Source organism: Alligator sinensis, unplaced genomic scaffold (assembly GCF_000455745.1).
Source record: "Alligator sinensis unplaced genomic scaffold, ASM45574v1 scaffold267_1, whole genome shotgun sequence".
Lineage (NCBI taxonomy): Eukaryota > Metazoa > Chordata > Crocodylia > Alligatoridae > Alligator > Alligator sinensis.
In genome coordinates, this window is record NW_005842100.1 from 1457715 (window position 1) to 1478862 (window position 21148).

At 45.0% G+C, this 21148-nt stretch overlaps 1 protein-coding gene across 4 annotated transcripts in view; it reads left to right on the forward strand.

Moving 5' to 3' along the window:
- The first annotated feature begins 31 nt into the window (after positions 1-31).
- The window catches only part of TCP11L2 (t-complex 11 like 2), a 28739-nt gene continuing 7622 nt past the window's right edge, over positions 32-21148 (forward strand). Inside the window, exons 1-9 of one of the 4 annotated variants that reach the window (XM_006024264.3) lie at positions 32-159; positions 3695-3749; positions 5169-5333; positions 7763-7898; positions 12548-12668; positions 13179-13399; positions 14423-14559; positions 16430-16614; positions 20686-20867. In XM_006024264.3, the coding sequence (XP_006024326.1) occupies positions 5198-5333; positions 7763-7898; positions 12548-12668; positions 13179-13399; positions 14423-14559; positions 16430-16614; positions 20686-20867 (1118 nt within the window). In that variant the 5' untranslated portion in view covers positions 32-159; positions 3695-3749; positions 5169-5197. Of the gene's footprint in view, positions 160-358; positions 1614-3694; positions 3750-5168; positions 5334-7762; positions 7899-12547; positions 12669-13178; positions 13400-14422; positions 14560-16429; positions 16615-20685; positions 20868-21148 lie in introns of those variants that run through there. The other 3 variants (XM_014520250.2, XR_003094226.1, XM_025204897.1) reach the window with 3 other exon arrangements.

The window sequence follows — 21148 nt, forward strand, 5'->3', positions numbered from 1 at the left end:
AAGTGAAAGAAGGGGGGGGGGGGGGGGGGGGAAGAGAGTTAAAGCCCCGGCCTGTGGGGAGTAGTGCTGTGTTACTGCATTGCATTGCCCCGCACTACACGGCATTACACTGCACTCGGACATCGCACGGCGCTGCATTGCATGACACTGCAGGGCGGGGTGAGTGAGTGAGTGCAGTGCGCGCAGGGGCTCGTTGCACCCTGCCGGGGGCGGTGAACAGCGCAGCGGGCGCGGGGGTCCGCTGAGACCCGCCCGGGGCGGGGGTGCACGGGCAGGGCGGGGACTTCCCCCCCCCCACCCTTCCCTTCCTCCCGGCGCTTAGAGACACTGTTTGTTTGGGCCGGCCCCGGGGGAGGAGCCGGCCGGGGTGGGGGCTGTTTTGCTCCTCTCGGCAGGCGCGCGCACGTGTGTACGCGCAGGAGTGCTGACGAAACGGGATACGTCGCCAGAGGGTCTGAAGCTTCCCTCACAGCATTGGTTGTTGGCGGCAGGCCGGGCTGTGCCCGTGCTGAGATCAAAGCCGGGGGTTCCTGGCGGCAGCGGCTTCCCCTCGGCTCCGGGTCGGACCCAGCACCAGATTTGGACCTGGAAGGAGTTTTACTGCGTGGTCGGATCAAATGGACTTGGGGGGGAGAGCAGGGGTTGCCTTCCTCTGTAGTGGCCTGGGATCTCTTGAGTGTCTGTTGCTAATAGGGCATAGAAGCTGGATATTGGCTGCCCTGGTTCCCCTGCTTTACCCGTGATGGGTGAGGGAGCGGGGTCTGTGTGGTGTCAGGGTTGACAATAGTTTTATGCAGAGTTTAGCTTACCGGCTAGTTTGGATAAGGATGCTCCTGCCTCAGGGAGGGGGTTGGACTAGATGCCCTCTGGAGGTCCCTTCCTGCCCTGCTTTTCTATGGGCACCTATACAGGAGCAAGCAAGGCTGTTCCAACACAATGGAGCAGACTTGATTAATGGTAATTGCCACGCTCCAGCAGCCTCCCGCCTCCCATGTATCAGTGTCCCTGCACTTCGTGCCCCTGCCATCATTTTGAAGCATGGGAATGCTGATGCACAAGGGACTCCGGGCACTTTAATTAGAGCCGCTCTAATTAAAGCACTGCTGCTCTTGGAGAACGTGCATAAACGCCCTATGATACTGTATCCTCGCCAGAGTGAACAGCCGTGACACCCTAAGAAGGAACACAGTCGACTTCACCCCAAGCCAAACAATAGTAACAACTCAGCCAGCACCTGAAATCTCAACAGGCAGGCCCATGGGGAGAAATAAGCCAGCGAGACTGCTGCAGAAATCCAGACGGAGCTGTTGAGTGCAAAGCTGAGGTTGACTCTTGGCACATACAGAAATGCGCTCCCTGGGGCTTTAAACAAGGGGCAGAAACTGTGATACAAAGCACTCTGAATCAAAGGAGAGACGGAGCAGATGTTTTTCTCTTCAGGCTCCAAAACATAAGTCAGTACAAGAGAGATTCCTTGAATTCATCAGAAGTAATTTTTTCCGTCAAAAAACTTGGCAAGGAAAAGCTGGCTGTGCAGCCTCTTACTGAATCACGAGCACACGCATGAGGAATTGATGACAGGGTTGCAGTCTGTATTTTCTCACAAATACCTGGTAGGTGATTCTTTCACAGACCTTGTCTGTTTTTACCTGCCTCTGACAGCCAGTCACAGCTGCTACGACACTGCAGTGCCATGTGCACAATCTTTGCTTTTCTTGGCAGAGGGGATTCTACCAACAGACAAGAGGGTTCATTGGTCACAGAGGAGATGAAAAAGTTGTCAGTGACTGTGCTGGCAAGTCAAATTGTTTTCTGTTTCTCACAGATGCACCTGTGTATGTGTGCGCTGTGGGAACTGATATTAGGTGGAATTAGGCTTTGGTCTCTTTTTAGTACACAGGTATCCACTGCTAAAACACCTTACCAGAAACCCTTTAGTGTCTGAAAAGTCCAAAGATTGAATAGATACATGAATTAGATTCTTTCACGCCATGTAGTTGTGGGGCAAGATAGCATAATGCTACTGTCTGTTCAGATCTCTCTTGGTGCGCTGACAGCTTCAAATCTTCTAGTCTGCCATGTGCCTCTTGATGAGAACTAAATGAATTATAACTATATCGAATAATTCAAATAAGTACAAACTGCGTACATGCTCTATCCTTAATATGTAGGACTCAACATTTTTCTGTAGAACATGCTGCATGCTATGACTTTTTAAAGGCAAAACCATTTTATCATGCTGTTCTCAGGTATCCAGTATTTGGAAGATAGCTCCATGTAGGGATCTTCATACTTATTTAAGTCTCAAAAAAGTGGTGTGCTGTTGTGGTGCAATTCCTGAAAATGAGACTCGCCCCTTATTGTCTCTAGAATAAATATATACCCTTTAGCCTCTTTCCATACAAGTGTATTTGAAGTGTGGGTATTTTTTGTGAAGATATTTGTGAATACCTTTGATCAAGAAAGTGGGAGTGCATTTCTACAGTAGCTTATATGATTCCATTTATTTGCAGTTTTAGTAGGTTACAAGGCTAGATTTCAAGGCTAGAAGGGATGTTATGATCATCTAGTTTCTTTTTGCATAACAGGCCACAAAACATGTATATCAAGCCCACAATTAAAATATTTGAAGAGACCTTTCATAACATGAACTTGTGACCTCCCCACTCCTAGCAACAATTCTACCGTTATTTCAGAAAACTGCAGCACTACACTGGCAATTGTTCCTCTGATATGCCTCTCTCTTTTAAGAAACTCAACTGAATAAGACACTCCGCTGAACATAATTATCTCCTTAGGAGGAGGATGAGAAGAAACTTCTGACACAGATATGAGTCATCTTGCTTAATGCGTTAATGGAAGTTGCCTTGGTATTGTCAAATGAGCTTAGTATGAGGGGCTGTATAGAATGAGCTGGCAAATTTAAAATCAAGTTTATTTAGTGGATAGGCAGTCGCGTTCAAAACTACAGCAAACTGACATGTTGGTACTCTCAGCGGTGAGGGTTGACTGGGTATAGAAAACAAATTGGTCATTATCACCCCCTCCCCCCCACTGTCCTAATCCCTCTCTCCCCCAACTGATAGGCCTCTTCAGGCTAGGCAGTTAAAAGGCTGGAAGAAATTTGCACACCATAGCTATACTTGCTTGGTTATGAATGAAGTTCATTACCTTTCTTGATCCATTAGGCACTGGCCCTAGGTTTGCAAACGTAGAGCTGCATTCATCTTGAGAAGAACTGAGGAAGAACATTTTAAGACAAAATGCTACGAGGTAGCATCTCATTAAAAGCTTCTAACTATGACCATTGTGTATCCCATGGCACTTTACGCCAGGATAGGTATACTAATGTTGCTGCTTAAACCACATTCCATTTTGAGTAATTATACTGTAACTGTTTAATTCCATCTGTGGTGTTAATTAGATGAATAATCTTCATTTCCTGTTCTAAGTTTTTTGTGGGGGTTTTTTTTGGTTTTGTTTGTTTTTGTTTGTGTGGGGTTTTTTTACAATGTATAGCAAGAGCATACAGATGCCATGCTCTTTCCTAGATGTAACTTAATTTATTTCAAGAGGGAAGCAATTCTACTCTTAAGCTTTTTGGGAAACAGGATGGTTCTTGGATTGCATGTTACTACTGTAATTGGTAACATTAGGTTTTTACTAATTTTTTTTTTTGCTTTTCTTTTCTTAGGGGAAGACTACACAACTCAACGTAGTAGTTCTTATTTGGTGGCTTGCTGCTGTAGGTAGGTGTCATGGATTCACCCCAAAATGGATGCAGATTTGTACTCTGGTAAACATGTACTGGGGGTACAAACTTAGTGGCATAATGTGGGTCCCCCTAGAGAGGAAGGGATGATGTATGTTAATAGCCAGACAGGCAATGGTACTTAAGCCTGCCTAGAGAACACAGCTTTGTCTTCAGTCTTCCTGGCTGCAGGGTGAGGGACTGAGGTACCTCTGCCAAGGAGGCTGAGAACAATAAGCTGACAGGGAGATACAGGAGGCCCTGGCAAGTTCAGTGGCATAGTCTACTGTCTAACCTGGGAAGCTGGTTAAAGATTGCATCCTTGGATTTAAGGTCCAGGATAAGAACAAGTTATTCTGATGTTTTCTTTCGATTTCTTATGCTTGTCTTTTTATTTATTTTTATATATAAATAAAAGACAAGCATAAGAAAGCATATATAAAAATAAATCCATTTTGTTTCCGGTCTACAAGCCACTTGTTGCCAGTGATACTTGTGGCTCCATAGTGTCTGACCATTTAGACTTGCTTGCCTTATTCCATGGAAAGAGGGATCCATTTTTTTGAGCATGCGACTGGAGAAGGATATAATCCTTCTAGAGGGCAAAATCCACTCTCCTAAGGGCTGACAGGGCTGAGGCAACACAGGCCTCTGGCACTTCTCAACTGGCTTTCCATGGTAAAGTAGCAGACAAGAGAAAGGGGAAAAAGGAGTTTTGGGGGCAGAAAGGCAGCACAAGATGTGGAAGCACCCCAGGTGCATGTCTCAAGGGCACACTCAGGCCACAGCTGGGGCCAGAACACCAGTGCAGTGGGTCCTTTTGAGTGTCAAGGGCCATGAAACGATTTAAAAGGGTGTATTATTTCCCCCACATCCCCACAGCTCTTGCCCCTGCTCCCAAATATGATTGGTCCCCGTAGCTACAGTCACTTTGCAGAAGAAAAGCAGTAGCTAAAGTGTCGTCTCCTGGGCAGTTATAGAAATAAAATTACTCTCAGATGGTTAATTCCATAGAAATAAGCAAGTAGAAGCGGTAGTGTTATAAGGAATACCTCTAAAGAGTGCGAGAACTTTGTTTTTGATACTTCTGACAACACAATGACTTTGTACCAACTGGTAGTGTGTGGTACTTTCTGTCTTTATTTAGACTTTTGTATGCATTTTTGAAGTCTATAAGATGTACCTCAAAGAATTATACAACAGAAACCCAGGTATAAAACATCCTGGAAAAACTGGCTAATTGTTTATGTTAAGACATGCACAGTCCTATATATTTTTAATTAACTTTTCATAATCAACTAAAGTTGAGGGCTGGTAGTGTTCCTGTTTTTGCAATGTAGCCTACAATATCCATAATGGTAACTAATCAAAACATTTTTGGGGAGATATTTTAGGAAATATATATTTGTCTTTATAGGCTTTGCCTAGTATATCAAGTGAATCAAAATGCCTCTCAGTGATGACCAGATCAGTGATTCAGATTCTTCAAGATTGTCTGAGAGCACAGCTTCTTCCAGTGACTCTGAATTTTCAAGGCAGAGTTTTACCAGTGATTCTTCAAGCAAACCCAGCTCTCCTGCCTGTAAGCAGATTTAAACAAAACCTGCAAAGTGCATGTAGATCCATTGGGCTAACTCTCTTCTCTTGTTTCTTTGGTGTCCTTGGTTGTTGAAGTAGGACCTGGATTTCCCTATTAATATTAGAAGGGCACAGCTTGCTTGAGGTGACCATTGCTGTGTCAAAGGTATGGAATACAGCCAGGAGGTCTGAGCAGATCCTCTGCTTGGGCACACATGCAGCAAGTGTGATTCCTTCCACCTGAAAGAGCAAGCAAAGTGTACCAGGCAGAGCATTATTGTATTGAGTAATTCTGGTTTTGACTTATAGGTCACACTGTAGTGCTGTTCTGTTAATTTCCCAAATGTGATCTCATGTAAAGAGCAGCAGTGCCTCCATTCACACCTTAAATTTCAGAATTATGAAGCTAAATGCATAGAGTATGACATTCCTTTAACTATGCATTAAGAATTCAAAGTACAGAGGTGGAGAAAGGCAAGTTATTCTGAGTGATTACACAGGTAAATACTACTGTGTTTAAAAATTGACAAAAAAAACCTTAATCATGGAGTGCTGTACTGACCCTAACTAATCTCTTAATCTTGGGGTAAAACATGTGGATCTCAGGCTGGATCCAGCTCAAAATCCCAGATCATCTGGCCTGCAGCCTTCATGCAGCACTGAGGAACCTACCTATGGCTATATCCAAGTACTTGGGCTGCAGCCACAGTGATGGAAGTCCAATAGCACTGGGGGGGAGGAGCCCGGCACTACAGCTTGTTCCCAGGGCAGCAGTCAACCTCCTGGGCATGAGCTACAATGCTGGAACCCCAGCAGCAGTGGAGGAAGGAGCCCAACACCATGACTAGTTCCTATGGTGGCAGCCACATGCCCAGGATGATGGGCTTCTTCCTGCCAGGTCCTGAACCAGAAGGGTGGGGGCAATCCATGAGCCTGATCTGGCCTGCAAGGCTGGTCCCACACCATTCCTCTGGTCCATGGACCAATCCTGCACCACTCATCTGGCCCCTGCCTTCTTCAGTAAGGCATGATTATGAGGCCAAGACAGTGTGGCATCTATTATGGAGCAGAAATTGCTTAAGCTCTGAGTACTGATTTAAGAATGTTGTTACAGTGACTATAGAAAGAAATTTAGCTGTTGTTGTGCTCATTAATTCTAATATTATGAAAGCCTAGTTTGTCTGTCTGTCTGTCCTTAACGCTTTATTCACACTCTGATTGGTTGTCTTGGCAGCCAATCACAATGCTTACTGAAACAACAATCTGAGTGCTCTGCACAGACTGAAGTGCTGCCGTGACAGTGGGCAGGGACTGAGAGGCCAGACGGTCTCCTTGGAGGCAGAGGGGGATGGCACTGCCATGACAACAGGAACTGAGGGGCCGGGGGAGGCCAGTGCTGCTGGCCTCGTGCCCACCCCGACTCTGGCCTCTCAGTCCCTGCTGTCATGGCAGGGCCCCCCCCCCCCAAGGACCGAGCCGCGGGGCGCGACTCTGGCCCCTCAGTCCCTGCTGTCATGGCAGCGCCATCCCCCAGCAAGGCCAGAGCGGAGGGGCGAGGCCAGCAGCATTGGCCTTTCCACCCTCTCTGGCCCTGCTCCTTGAAGGCAGATGATGGATGGCAGGGGAAACTGACCTGGACCTGATACAGCGTGGGAAGCGGGGCGGGTTGTATGCAGGGCTATGTCCCTGCCTGCCTCCCCCCATGACAGCAGGGACTGAGGGGCTGGGGAGGGTTGGCAAGTCCCTGAGGTCATGGAGATGGCCTGGGATGGCGAAGTGCCATCATGACGGAGGGGATGGAGTAGGGAGGCAAGGTCCCTGGCCCTGTTCCTTGGAGGTGGTGGTGTGGGGTGCTGGCCATGTCCCCCACCCTGCTCTGGTGCATGGGGCTGGATGCGGGGGTGGGGGGGTATGCGCATGGCACCAGAGGTAGATCAGTGGCCATGCAAGGTGTTGGGTGGCAGTGCTCTGTCCCTGCCCCACCCCAGTCATTCTTGATGGGCAGTTGGCTAGTATAATATATAGCCTGTGTGCTTTGTTACTTAATGACTTTGATTTAAAATCTGCTAGCCCCAAACTCGGGGCAATCTATTTTAAATTTTGGGATCTGGTTCAAGTGGAAAGGTTACCTCAGCTAAGAGGTCAAAGTCAATTGCTGCTCTTAAAAACGTGTCATAAGATATTTTCAACTCCCAAAGGCAAGAGGACATTAATTGACTAACCTGATTTTTTTTTTCTTCTTTTTTTAAGGTGATGCAAAAATCTGACAGTCTTGCTAGCTTCTGATGCCCTGTTTCCAGTTAGCAAGAAATAAAATATCACACCTAGTCACTTGCAAAGTAGATTACTGTATTCCAATCTGGTGTGGTGGTTGTATTTTGTTTTTATATATGATTGAACATGTTTACAATGGTTTTGTGGTTCTCATTCCAGCAACAAGTCCTCCTAAAGTAGTTACGTTTGATGAACTGATGGCTGCTGCAAGGAACTTGTCAAATTTGACACTAGCTCATGAAATTGCTGTAAATGAAAACTTCTGCATGAAACATGTTGACCTTCCTCAGAACAGGTATTTTAGGGAATCTAAAAGTAAGATCCTGAATTTTGCAGAAACTGGTTTTGGGGGTGGGATGTGGAAGAGGCAGGTCACGAGAATTCTCTCGGTAAGCTGCAGTATAGTATAGCTTATATGCTTCCTTGGACTATATGATGATCTGTGTTTTGTTTGCATGTTCCACATGAAGGATCTATGCAATATAAATTCTGCTAGTGAAAGGTAGGGCAGGGTGGTATCTTTTAGACCAGTGCTTCTCAAAGTGGTGGTCCGCGGACCAGTGCCGGTCTGCGAGCCACCAGTCACCAGTCTGCAGCGAGTTGCCAGGAAAGAGAGAAATATATTTTCAGAAGCATAACATTGATATGTCATAGCGCCACAGTTCGTACGTTCCAGCACTCCAGGTGATGTCACGTCATGCGAGGTGAGGAAAGAGAAAGAAACAGCCAGTCGCACATTTGTGTAGCACTGTTACACACAGTTGCTGCCACCGGCTGAACTGGGCACCGGTCCCTGGCCCACTGGAAAAAAAATTGCCAGTCCACCACATCAGATTGTTTGAGAAGCACTGTTTTAGACTGCCTTTTCAGAGAGGCATGAGCTTTCATAGGTTGTAGCCTACTTAATAAGATGCTATGAATGGGTTTGCAAAGAGCAGGGATAGAAGGAATATAGTAATTTAAATACAATGGATAGGAAAGGGGAAGGAACTGCTGAGGGAGGTAGAGGTTGGTTGAAGAGATCAAAAAGGATAAATAAAACAGTTAACCTGCTGAGGGACATAAGGATTATAAATGCTAGTCTGGATAATGAGTTAAGAATCTGGAGTCTCTGTTGAAGCCATACTTACCATGGTCCAGTCTGAATGATTTCTTGTTTGCAGTTTTAAAAAAACCCATTGTTTATATTACAACCTCAGTCCTGCACAACAGAGAACTGTATCGAAACTTTAAAAATAACCCTGATGATATCATACACTTGGCTGATAAAGTGTGGAAAGGGGAGGTACCACTGTTGCATGGATAAAACAGCATACTTGCAGGAAGCCAAGAGACAACTTTCCAATAGTTTTACAAACTTCTGACCAAAGGTCCCACAGAACAATACTAGAGGGAACTATAAGTTTTTAAAGATGCTACCACAGGAGAGGACTGATGCATCTACCTCCTGGGAATCTACACTAGGTACCTTTTACTTATTACCAAAGAGCCACAAACCTGGCAACCCAGTAGTGCCCATGCCAGAGAATGGTGCATATCATAGAGGGAGTTCTTGGCTACCCTTGGCTCTATCCTATTCCTGTATGCCACTGGAGCTGCCAGCTACTTCAATGACACAGATTTCCTAAAGAAACTAGGCTCCATTGACAAGCTTCCAGCAAACACCATATTAGCTACCATGGATGTCACATCTCTGTAACCAACATCCTCCATGAGGATGGATTAAAAGTTATAAGCAACCTTATCCTCAGTGATGCCACTGCTGCTGTTTCTATCATGATCTTCTGCTTTGTCCTCCCACAGCTATTTTAGGTTTGGAGACTTGCTATACCTACAAATGAATGGCACTGCTATGGGCACATGCATGCTTTCCCCCCACCAGTATCTGCCAATGTATTTGACAGATCTTGAGTCTCTCTCATCTCCCTGGTGTACCTAAGGTACATCAATGACATCTCCATCATATGGATGTCTGGGGAGGAATCTCTAGAGAAATTCCACCAGGACTTTTAATAACTTCTGCCCCTTCATCAAACTGACTCTTGATTGCTTTACCCAGCATATTCATTTCCTGAACACCACTGTGAATGTCTGCAGTGGCCACATCACCACCACATTGTATTGGAAACTTGCTGAGTGCTACACCTACCTCCGGGCCACCAGCTTTCATCCTAAGCACACCATTAGATCTGTCATCTGCAGCAGTGGTTCTCAACCTCCTTAGGCTGAAGACGCGCCTCAGAAAATACCAGCTTAGTTTTCACTCCTTTTTTACTATAGAAAAATAACAGAGTAATTCTCCTGTTGCAAAAAACTCAGAAAGACCAGAACAGGATAGAATGGTTTTAGCACTGTGAATTCCTTTTAGAAAATGCTGATGGTGTATGACACCCTGTGGCATCCTTTGAAAGGATCTGAAGGCACCCCAGGGTGCTACAGCACTCTGGTTGAGAACTATTGACCCACAGCCAAGCTTTAGATTGCAGGCATATCTGCTCTGAGCCCACTCACCAGGGTGCACACTATAGGGATCTGATATCTACACTTACAATGCAGTTGCAAGCCTCTCAAATAGATAGAGCCAGACTCAGACCCTGCTCTGACTTTCTACAATATTAATTCCATAACAAGTCCAACAGAATCCCTCTTTTTATCACCTACAGCCCCCAGTTTGGACACCTTGGGTACGTTGTTAATGATTTCTGACCTCTCCTAGAAAATTATCGCTGCAACGCAGCCTTGGGGAACAAGTCTGTCCTGGTTTACAGGCAGCCCCCCTGATCTCAAATGACATCTCTCCAGCAACAGACTGCCTAACTTCTGGTCTCACCAAGCCCCCAGGTCTTGCAATGACCTAGATGCCAGCTAAGTCTACTCATCAATACAGGCCACATCATCACTGGACCAAACATTATCTGGGGTTTATTCACTTGCTCCTCTATCAGCATAATCTGTGCAATCATCATTTTACAATGCCCACCTGCTGTCCATACTGGACAGATGGGGCAATCCCTACATGAAAAAAATGAATGGATGCCACTCTGACTTCAATTCCAGAATGTGACAAGTCTGTGGCAGAACACATTTTTGGACATTTCATCACTGACTTCAAGAGTACCTGTTCTTAAAAAAACAAAACTTCAAAAAAAATAACTCGAGTGCAGAATTGCAGAACAAGAAATCATCCATAGGCTGAGTTGTGTTTAAGTATGGTCTCAACAGAGACTCTGAATTATTATCCCCTCACCTGGACTAGCTTTTATAACGCCTGTGTCCCTTAGTGGGTTAACTGCTTTGTTTTATCCCTTTTGAACTCTTCAACCCTCCTTCTGGGGCTTAGCCATTTCCACTGTTTTCCTCCCCTTTTCCCTATCCTTTGTGTTTAAATGACTTTATTCCTTTCTGTTTAGTACCCCTGCTCTCTGCAAGCCCATTCATGGCACCTGATTTAAGTAGACTGTAGCATATGGAAGCACGTGCCTCTCTGAACAAGTTAGTTCATAAGGGCTCCAACACATGTGCAGGGAGTCTGCTGCCAGTAATTCCAGCGCGTTGTAGCAGGCTCAATTAATAGAGTCTGCCAGACCACGGAAATTAACACACTCCAGCAGCCTCCAGTGTCACATGTAGCAGTGTCCCTGTGCTGAAATATGGCGGTGGGGCGCTTTAAAGCTTGTTCAAATTCTAGTTCGTAGTGCCCATCACCATTTTTCAGCACAGGAATGCTGTTACACACGGCACTCTGGGTGCTTTTAATTAGCATGGCTCTCGGAGCTGCACTAATTAAAGCACTCCCCGTGCCTCCCAGAGCGCATGTATAAACTCCCTAAGGTGCCACTCTGCCCTGCCTTCTGCTTTAACTTGAAATTAACATGGTCAACTACCTCTTTCTGGTAGTAGAGATGGAGAACAGCTTTGTTAATGCTTCCCAGTTTAAATCCTCTGGGAAAGAGGGGAATAGGAATCAAAGTTGTACAACCAGGTATACTGTATACAGCTTTTACTACACAGTGGACTTGGTAAATAACTTTATGTATAAACTATGGACTTATCTATGCAGTCAGTGCACTGATATTGTCCTGCATGGTGTGTGAAAATTTCCAACAAGACAGGGGAAGGAAGGAAATATTTATGCAGTTAAGCTATAATTTTAAAATGTAATCTGGCGGTGCTAGTGGATCAACTTCTGTTGGCGTGCAGGGGGCCATTCAGAGGTGATGTGTCAGCTCTTTGATTGTCACAAGTGAGGTCTTGGCATGGGGTTGGCCTGGAGCCCCTGCTTTTGCATGGCCCTGAAGCTCATGGGGTGACTGCTCTCACTGCTTCTCATCCCCTTCTTTCCCCTGCTCCTGAAATCGGCAGGGATGAAGGGAAAGGGTGAACAGCAGCAGTGTTCACCCCTTGCACTCTATAGAGCTGCACAAAACTGCCTGTGGCTAAGCCCTGCTCAGTCAGAGCTCACACAGGAGTCCACCTGGACTGGGCAGAGTGTTTAGAGCTCTGTGTGCATGTGACATAGCCAAAGTGTATGTTGGGGGCGTGGGGATGGGAGGAGGGCACATTCTTGGATCTGCTACTGCTTGTATATCATTAATTATAATTACTTCTGATAAAGCCCAGTCCCCCATAGTATTAGGCCAGTGGAACTGATTTAGCGCACGCTTTGTTGGGTCAGAAATAGTGTACAAGTCCCTCATGTTAATACTTGTATAATGAATTGTCATCACCATTTTCTGCAATACTAGGATTCTCATAGGAAGACTTTTTGCTGAATTCTTAATTGCACTTGATTTATGGACTCTGGTAACCCATAGCTTAAGTGATAATGCTTGTAGATTTAAATATTCCACTTAGCAGTGTGGTGGACTCTTTTGATCAAGTTACCAGACTTGTAAAATTTCCTTTGCTTTTTTTAATTAAAACGGATTTTTTTTCCCCCTGTAGCTTGGAGGGTAGGGTGAAAAAAATTGTACACAAGGCATTTTGGGATCTTTTGGAATCAGAATTGAATGAAGATCCTCCAGAATATGAACATGCTATCAAGCTCTTTGAAGAAATTAAGGAGGCAAGTTAGTCTTTTCTCCCCCCTCCCCTTCTTTTATGCTCCTTATATTCTGAGAGCAGTCTATTCCCCTGTCCTGACATTGACTTCATCTGTACAGACCTCTTACTCAAGGGCATCTGAATGAGAGGTGTCATTTTTCATATTGAGCTACGATACTGTATTTTTAGTAGACAAAAGCAATTCTTTCCCCTGAATAAGGGAAGATCAGGCTTGTCTATATATTACTGAGTTTCTTGGTACTAATTAACTAAAAAAAATATTTACTCCTGTGGACAGCTCAAGTTTCACAAACTTTTAATTGATATCCCAGGAAACAAATTGTCAGCAGCTTCATGGAACGGCATGGTATTTCCTTCATCTGCTTCCATTTAGAATGAAATGATGCGTTGTCTTTCCAACTATTTTTTTTCTTTAAGTCAGGCTCAACAACATACACTTGAAACTTTGCAAAGTCTTTCACTTAACTTAATTTCTTACTGATAGGCAATTTGTTGGTTTTTTTTATTTTAGATTCTTCTTTCCTTTTTGACTCCTGGAGCAAACAGGATTCGAAACCAAATATGTGAGGTTCTGGATACAGATCTTATAAGACAACAAGCTGAACATAATGCTGTTGATGTTCATGGACTAGCTAGCTATGTCATCAACACTATGGGGAAATTGTGTGCTCCAGTAAGGGATGATGACATAAAACAGTTGAAAGCAACTGATGATATTGTAGAGTTGCTGAGGTTGGTGTTCAGCTATCGTTTTATTCTGTTGCTCTTATTAGGAGAAATACCACTTTGAACGAGGCAATAGAGCTAATATTAAATTGGAGCATCTAGCTCAAGTCAAGGAATTTTCTAACTGTTTTCACATGACTGATGTGTGTTTTAGATATTCAGTATCGTAGTATTTAATTTTGGAGTCCTGCTTGTCTCTTTATAAGCATATTGTTTGTAAATCCTGATTTGAAAAAAGTATTGTTCTGAAAAGTGCCTTAAAGTCATACAGTTAAAGGATTTTTATAAGTACTGTGCTTATTTGCTTGGTTTTTTTTAAAGTAAAAAGATGAGTGAGTCTCTTGAACTTTTTTTTGCATGTATTATATGCTCCACCTGAAAGTGAGACTATATTTTTGGCTCTAACATTCCCTTTAATAAATAATTTACTGCTGCTATTTGGTTAACCAGTTTGCATGTGTCCGCAAAAATCCAGCTCATCATTCCTTAAATATATTTTTGTTATAATAATAAGAGTAAACCATAATAGCCACCTATGTGAAAAATAGATATATTTACTATGAGTTGATTTATACAAAGGAGCAGATTGTTTTAATGGGAGGATAAGAAGCTATTTATACTTAAAGTTGCTGGTATTTTTAAAAATCTCATTTGGTTTTAGGCAAGATGCACTTTATATTCCTGTAAAACCTTCCTCTTTTACCGTGGCTGGCCTTAAGTAATCACCGGTGTCTTGAGTACTTAACATCTTTTTCTAAGTCTGTAATTTAAATTTTGTATCATTTTATTTTATTTCCCAAACTATTCTGTGATGCAGATCACCATGGAATGCTTTAGAATAGCCGTATTGCAGCGGTAATAGTGTCTCTTCAATACCTAGAACATGTTTCGTCTTCAAATTGGAATGCAACGAATATATGTGATTGTGTATCGGGCATTCTATTTAAAAGCATACATATTCACCGTGAGAGCTAACTTCAAACTTTTCCATGGCTCTGCATTACAAAATCTTGCCTTTTATACTTTCAGACAAATATTACATGTTCTGGATCTCATGAAAATGGATATGGTTAATTACACAATTCAGAACCTCAGACCACACCTTCAGCGTAACTTGGTAGACTATGAAAGAACAAAATTCCAAGAAATTCTCGAAGAAACGCCAAGTAAGTATTAAGCTGTTGGTATGTTCACTTAACTAATCAGGTCTGGTAGAAGCCATTAAAGCCAGCCTTTCTGTGTGTTTATAGATAATTTTTAGCGTTAGGCATGGGGAGAAAAAATAACCCCGTATAACACTGTGTAATAACAGTTGCCTGCAGGTGATTGGTTACTATGCGCAACACCAAAATGGTATAATTTCTGACATACAGCCCCTCTTACATTCAAGGAGTCAGTTTTACCTTTCATTTCATGGAACACTTTCTCCTGTACCAAAAAAAAAAGCTAATGTCTATGCATAGGTCCTGGTTTAAATCATGGACCCAGCTGACTAGTATCATAGCCCAAACATGGCAGGAGCTGCCATTTTCACACCCAGATTGTGGCACCCCCCCCAACACGCAATTCAGCCATGATGCTAGCGAATGGGGTGGGAGGGCAGACTCACCTGGCAGTGTGCCTGGTGCCTGGCAGGCCCCAGCCCAGCTGAACTCATTTGGCATGGCAGCAGCGACTCGGAGGTACCCTTAACCAGCAAAGGGTTGTGAGGTGGGCAGGGCGGCTGAAGTGCTGGTGGCCTTGATTGCTTGTGGGGGGCTGCTGCCCTTCAGCCTCACCTGCTGCTGGTGGGGGTGGAGACTGGGCACTTCACAGTAGTGAAAGCACCCCCATGGCTCCATCTTTTTTTGCAAGGAAGTGCTGTGTGATATGGCTGTTTGTTAGGCAACTCCCCACAAGCTGCTGTGCTGTAGCATTTCCTTGCAAATCACATTTTTTGTGAAAATCACTTTTTAAAAAAAAGTTACGAAATCAAGGGAAATCGCAATTTAAACCAGGCCTTACCCATGCAAATAAACATTTAGTTGACTTTTTCTTTATATAGGTTTCCCTCACTTTAAGCTATACATGCGTTCCTGGAAAACTCTGCATAACTTGAAGTTGCATAAGGGGAACCCATTTTACAATGTAACCAATAGGGATACGTTCCAAGACCTTGCCTGTACTGGCCCTCAGACTCATTTCTACCACTTTTACAAGACAATTTTGGTGTGCACCAACAGCAGACAGCACACATAAGCACAGGGCACTATCATAATGGGGATAGCAACTACAGAAATACGTGTCACAGACAATGAGCGAGGAGCACAGATCCACACAGGAGACTATATTTTGGTGTGCGTCACTCCCACAATGCACTGCACAAAGCAGCTGACTTATGGCTTCCACCACACTGATCACATAAGAGTGAATTTACCTTGCATATAACGAATTTTTGGTCATCTCATAAGAGTGAATTCGCACATACAGAACCTGCATAAAGCGAGGGAAACCTGTATGTGCCATATAACTGGTGGTAAAAAGAGGCTGGATCAGTTCCATAATAAAGCATTATGCAGTTTTCCTCTGGTGAGAAAAACTGCTTAGTTTAGATATTGCAAAGGCACCAATGAGTCATTCTGAGAGTTTGGATAAATACAGTGAAAACACTAAGAAAACAACATGTGGAAGGAGAGAGATTGTTGATGTAGTTGGCCAGTTCCTTATTGTCTTTTTTTCTGAAGGTTTGAGTTTAAATCTTTTGCTTAGGATTCCAAAGAATCTAATGTGCTGTAAAACTTATAACCTGCCCATATATTTCAGCTGGTCAGTGATGATTGCTGGGAGAGAAGGGGGCATGGGGTGTGTGAGACAAGCAGGGATTAGGGAATAGGAGTTGGTTGGGCAGTAGATGTAGCAGTCTACTACTGTTTGGTGTGTGTGTATATAGGTTTCCAGAGTGCAGTACTTTTATTTACTTATATAATTTGTCAAGTTGCTATATGCTTCCACCGAAAGCTGTACAGTAGATCTGTGCTTTTTCAAAAAAATATTTAGATGCTCTGGATCTGACAACAGAATGGATAAAGGAATCAATAAAAGATGAATTATCTTCTGTTTCCTGTGAACCATCATCCCCTGGTGCTGATAGCAGCTCTAAACCAAAACTGAGTCCTACTCTGGTGCTAAACAGTGGTTACTTGAAACTCTTACAGTGGGATTATCAAAAAACAGTTCCAGAAGTAAGTGATTTGGATAGTGCTTGTTGAATTATGCCAGCATCTCATATTTTCTTAATTTTGTAAATGCAAGTAAGTTGGAACAATTTTATCAATAAGGGCATTAGATATCATAGAACCCTTTGTAGACATCTCTTAGAAAACAATGTTTTTGGTGTCATAGTACTATGTTCCATAATGAAAGAGCGTACTCCTAGAAATGATCTGTTTTTGTCTGTGTGCATTACAGTGACATACCATTATGCTAGTGATACTATGTGTGTACACTGTCTACCATGACAAGAGAGTTTATACCAATTCCCTTTTCCCTGATACAATCGAGATAATATTTAATGACCAGATTAACTTTTCTGCAAGGTTAGCAAAACAGCAGTTCATCAGTTTATATTATGAACTATCTTCTGTTGGCTATGGACAAGTGCTAGATGTCTGTACTGAGGTTGCTGGCCTCTGTATCATTTGGTTCAACTAAATGTGGAATTTTTCTGTTATGCCAAAGGTGGCATGTGCTAGCAGGATCATACTGAAAGAGCTTCTGTCATTCTTCAGGCATCATCCATACACATGATGGGTACCTGCCATACCATCTGGAGAATCCCTCTGGGATGAGTTCTAGTCTTCATTTATTTGATACCACTAGAGGAACATTTTGTAAAACAGCATGAACTCAAATACTGGCAATAAGCAAATAATCCCTAGCTCCATTCCTTATGAAGCAGGGAAACAGAAGTATTTTAGATGGCTAAGGATTTGGCTAAGATCTTCAATGGGAAGACCCCCTGCTGCCATGTGTTCTGCTCTGATTTTGTTTTCTATACCAGGTCATACTCAAAAGTTTGACTCATCTTCAGAGCATCTGTGTTCCCTCTGGCCAATGTTGCCCCATTTGAGATTTGTCAGTGCCACTGTTCCATTGACATGAAATTTGACCACTTCCAACAGATGAATCAATTCTACAGGCAGGAGTTCATAGGCACCTGGCCCACTAACCTGGAGTGCTAAAGGCCGGGATGTTGATTAAGGACAACACCTCATCATCTTCAGAGTAAATTGGAAAGGTCACTTAGACGTCACAGCTGCTTACAGGCATGGAACCCCCATCTCCCAAACAACACTTTCCCTCCTCATGCCTCTCATTCTCCCCCACAGCCCTTGCTTCCCAGCCCAGCTGGAGGGGCTCCCAGCTGCCAGGGCAAATACTCGGGTCCACAACCCCCTGCCCCTGGTCCTCCCTGCTGCAGGGGGAGTGGGGCTGGCTCTCTACCATGGTGCACAGTCCCAAGTGGGGCGGGGGGGACCTGTGCCCCCCAGATCTGTGTGCAGGACAGGCACAGGCTGCGGGCATGGGCTCCCAACTTGCTGTCCTCCCCCCGGGGCCTGCACAGCCCACCGGGTGTGACCTGGCGCGGTAGGGCACAGCAGGGCTGTGCAGAGAAGTTGCTTGCCTCTGGGAGTTCCCCGCTGCCCTGGCAATGTTCCTTCTGTGCGCAGGGCTGCAGTGAGGGCAGCAGCGCAGGGTTGTTCTCAGAGCAGTCCCACATGCAGGAGGCTCATTGCCAGAGGAGTGTGGAGCTCTCCGTGTGGCCCCGCTGTGCCCTGGTGCACTGGGTCACGCCTGCTGGGCTGCAGAAGTCCCAAGGGAAGGAAGCAAGGTGGCAGGACACAACGGTGCTGTGCACTTTGCACTGCCCTGGCAATGCGCCTCCTGTGTGCAGGGCTGCTTTGAGGGGTGCAGTCCTGTGCAACTGCCCTTACTGCAGCCCTGCGTGCAGGAGACACATTGCCAGGGCAGCAGGGAGCTCCCAGCAGCAAGCATCTTCTCTGTGCGGCCCCGCTGTGTCCTGCCGTGTTGGGCTGCGCCCACTGGGATGCAGAGGTCCCGGTGGAGGGCAACAGGGTAGGAGCCCACAGCCCATGCCTGCCCTGCACACAGATCTAGGGGATTTGGGTCCCCCCGGCCTCCCTCAGGAGTGTGTGCTATGGCATGGAGCCAGCCGCCCCGCCCCCCCCCCAGCCTCCCGACAAGCCCCTCCCACCCCCCCCCCCACCCTACCGACAAGCCTCCTGGGGCCCCATCCCACTCCCTGCTGGGGCCCTGCAGCTGTGTGTTGTGGCCACTAGCCCTACACTAGCCCCACACAACTCCCTGGCTGGGCAGCAGCCCCATCCCTGCCCAGCTCCCTCTCTGTGTGGACTTCAATCCCCATCTTCCCCCTTTCCTGCCCAGCTTAGTTGCGGGAGCTGCTCTTGGGCTGCCTGGGGCCATATGCATGTAGAAGCACGTGGTGTCCTCTGTCTCACTGCCCTCCTCGTGCTCTCTCCCAGCTCCCTGCATGTTGGAACTCTGCCAACTTGCAGGGAGCTCATTGCAAAACTGAAAAATCCACAAGTTTCTCTGATAAAACGAGAAATCCACATTTGCCTCTGGCAAAAGGTAAAGTTTGCTGTTTACTCTGGTTTTTCTGTGGGAAACAGAAAACCCAGGTTCCCAGTGATTAGGTATCCTGCAGGCCTTAACTTTTGGGGGAAGCACTTCAGTTCTGAAGTGGTGGGGTTCAGTATAAGAACCAACTGAACAATCTTGTTACAGTGACAAAAAGATGAAGCTTGTAAAATATTTGCTGCAAAATCTAGACATTGATGCCTAGAAATGCTAGAGAACTTGCATGATACTATGCATATTATTTTGTGCATCCACAACAGCGGTGTTAAACTCATCTGGCCCACAGCTGTGGGGCTGGTCTGCAGGCCAGATGGGGCTCAGCTCCACATGCCAGAGCTAGCCTGCAGGGCTGGGCTGGGCTGGTGCAGGTGTTGCATGCAGCACATGCCCTGGACTGACTTCACTTGTTACTTGTAGCATCAGCTCCAGCCCTGTGCATTGCATGCAGCATGTGCTGGCTCTGGCCCTGCACACAGTGCATGGGGCCAGTCTGGAGTGCATGGTACATGTGGCGCACAGGGCGAGTCTGGAGTGCACACTGCATGTCCAGTGCAGAACTGTAGGACCAGCCCTAGATCTAGCACACAGGACTTACCTGACATGGGTGCTGCACTCTGTATGCAACCCAGGCTGGCCACATATCCCATGTACAGCATGCACTGGCTCCATTCCTCCATGCTGTGTGCAGCCTGTGCCAGATGCACTCTGCATATGGCATGTGGGGCTGGGGCCAGTATGTGCTGTATGCAGCGTACCAGTCTGAGACCTACAGGAAGTTCTGTGGACTGGGTGATAGGGCTCCATGGGCCGGATCTTTGACACCACTGATCTACAAGGTAGAGTTCTTATGTCATATTTATAAATAGTTCTGTATATCAGATAGTCACCTCTTCCCTATGTGAGTGAATAACTGATCACTAGCCTGACTTCTTCTCTCCGCACTGAGAAATTGACTATCCACTGCTTCCTTCCACTGACATTCACTAGAACTAGACGTGTTCAGTCACTCTGAATATTAGGATGATTGGGCAGGATCCTGTGCTCAGAACTTGCAGTATGGGGATGGAAGGAGTGGGAGGGACCATAATATGGACACCCTAGTTCATAGAGTTGCCAGAGATCAGGAGACTGTTACCACAGCGTGAAGTGGCAACTTCCTGTGTCTGTTCTTTGGGACAAAGAGCACCCAAGGGATTCATTTGAAGGCAGTCATATAACTGTTCCCTCTAGTTTGTGTATTAAGGGAATCTGTTTCCAACTGTGTTCAGGACTTATAGGTGCCTTTGTACCATGCAGACCTTATCTGGCATAAAGCAGCCTGCTACTGGTGAGAACTTTGCCTGCAAAGTGTTCCATTTCTTGATATAACTGTGGGGTTTTTTCTTTTTTCAAATTATTTAAATTTCTTTTTAAATGTAGTTCTATAGTGCATGCGGTCTGCTACTGTGTATGCAAGGAGATGAGAGTAATTGCTGTGTATTTTCAGACTCTTTTTTTTTTGTGAGTATTTACATGTTTTAATCAGCATTGCATTAAAGTTCCACACACATGCTTCCAGTAATAGTGTATTAGCCGCTTGGGTCTCAATTTAGTGTAACTTACAATAATTGATACTATTATTTCAATTCTAGACGCTAGTGACCGATGAAGCTCGCCTTCAGGAGTTGAAGGAAAAGCTGAATCAGTTGAAAATTATAGCCTGTGTATATCTCATAACAAACAATATACTGGGGGCAACGATTGTAGGTCTACCGGATTTTCCTGACAAACTAAAAAGGATTTCAGCTGCTCTGCTTGAAGGAATGAACACAAAGTAAGGTTTGGTTTCTCACCTCTTTCTTTCCTTATAGGAAATAACCTGGTGGTTCTCAAAACAACTTTATAGTGTTTTTTATTAAACGGTTTAAGTGATGTAATACATGAACCTTATTGCTGATTGGATTACACTAAATCTTAATAACCTACATGTTTTGTATCAGTTTAAACCAGGGGTGGGCAAAATATGGTCCATGGGCCAGTTCCGGCCTGCCCACTGATTGGATCTGGCCTGCAGGCAGGTGCCCACCAATTGATTGCATCCAGCCCGCAGTGCTC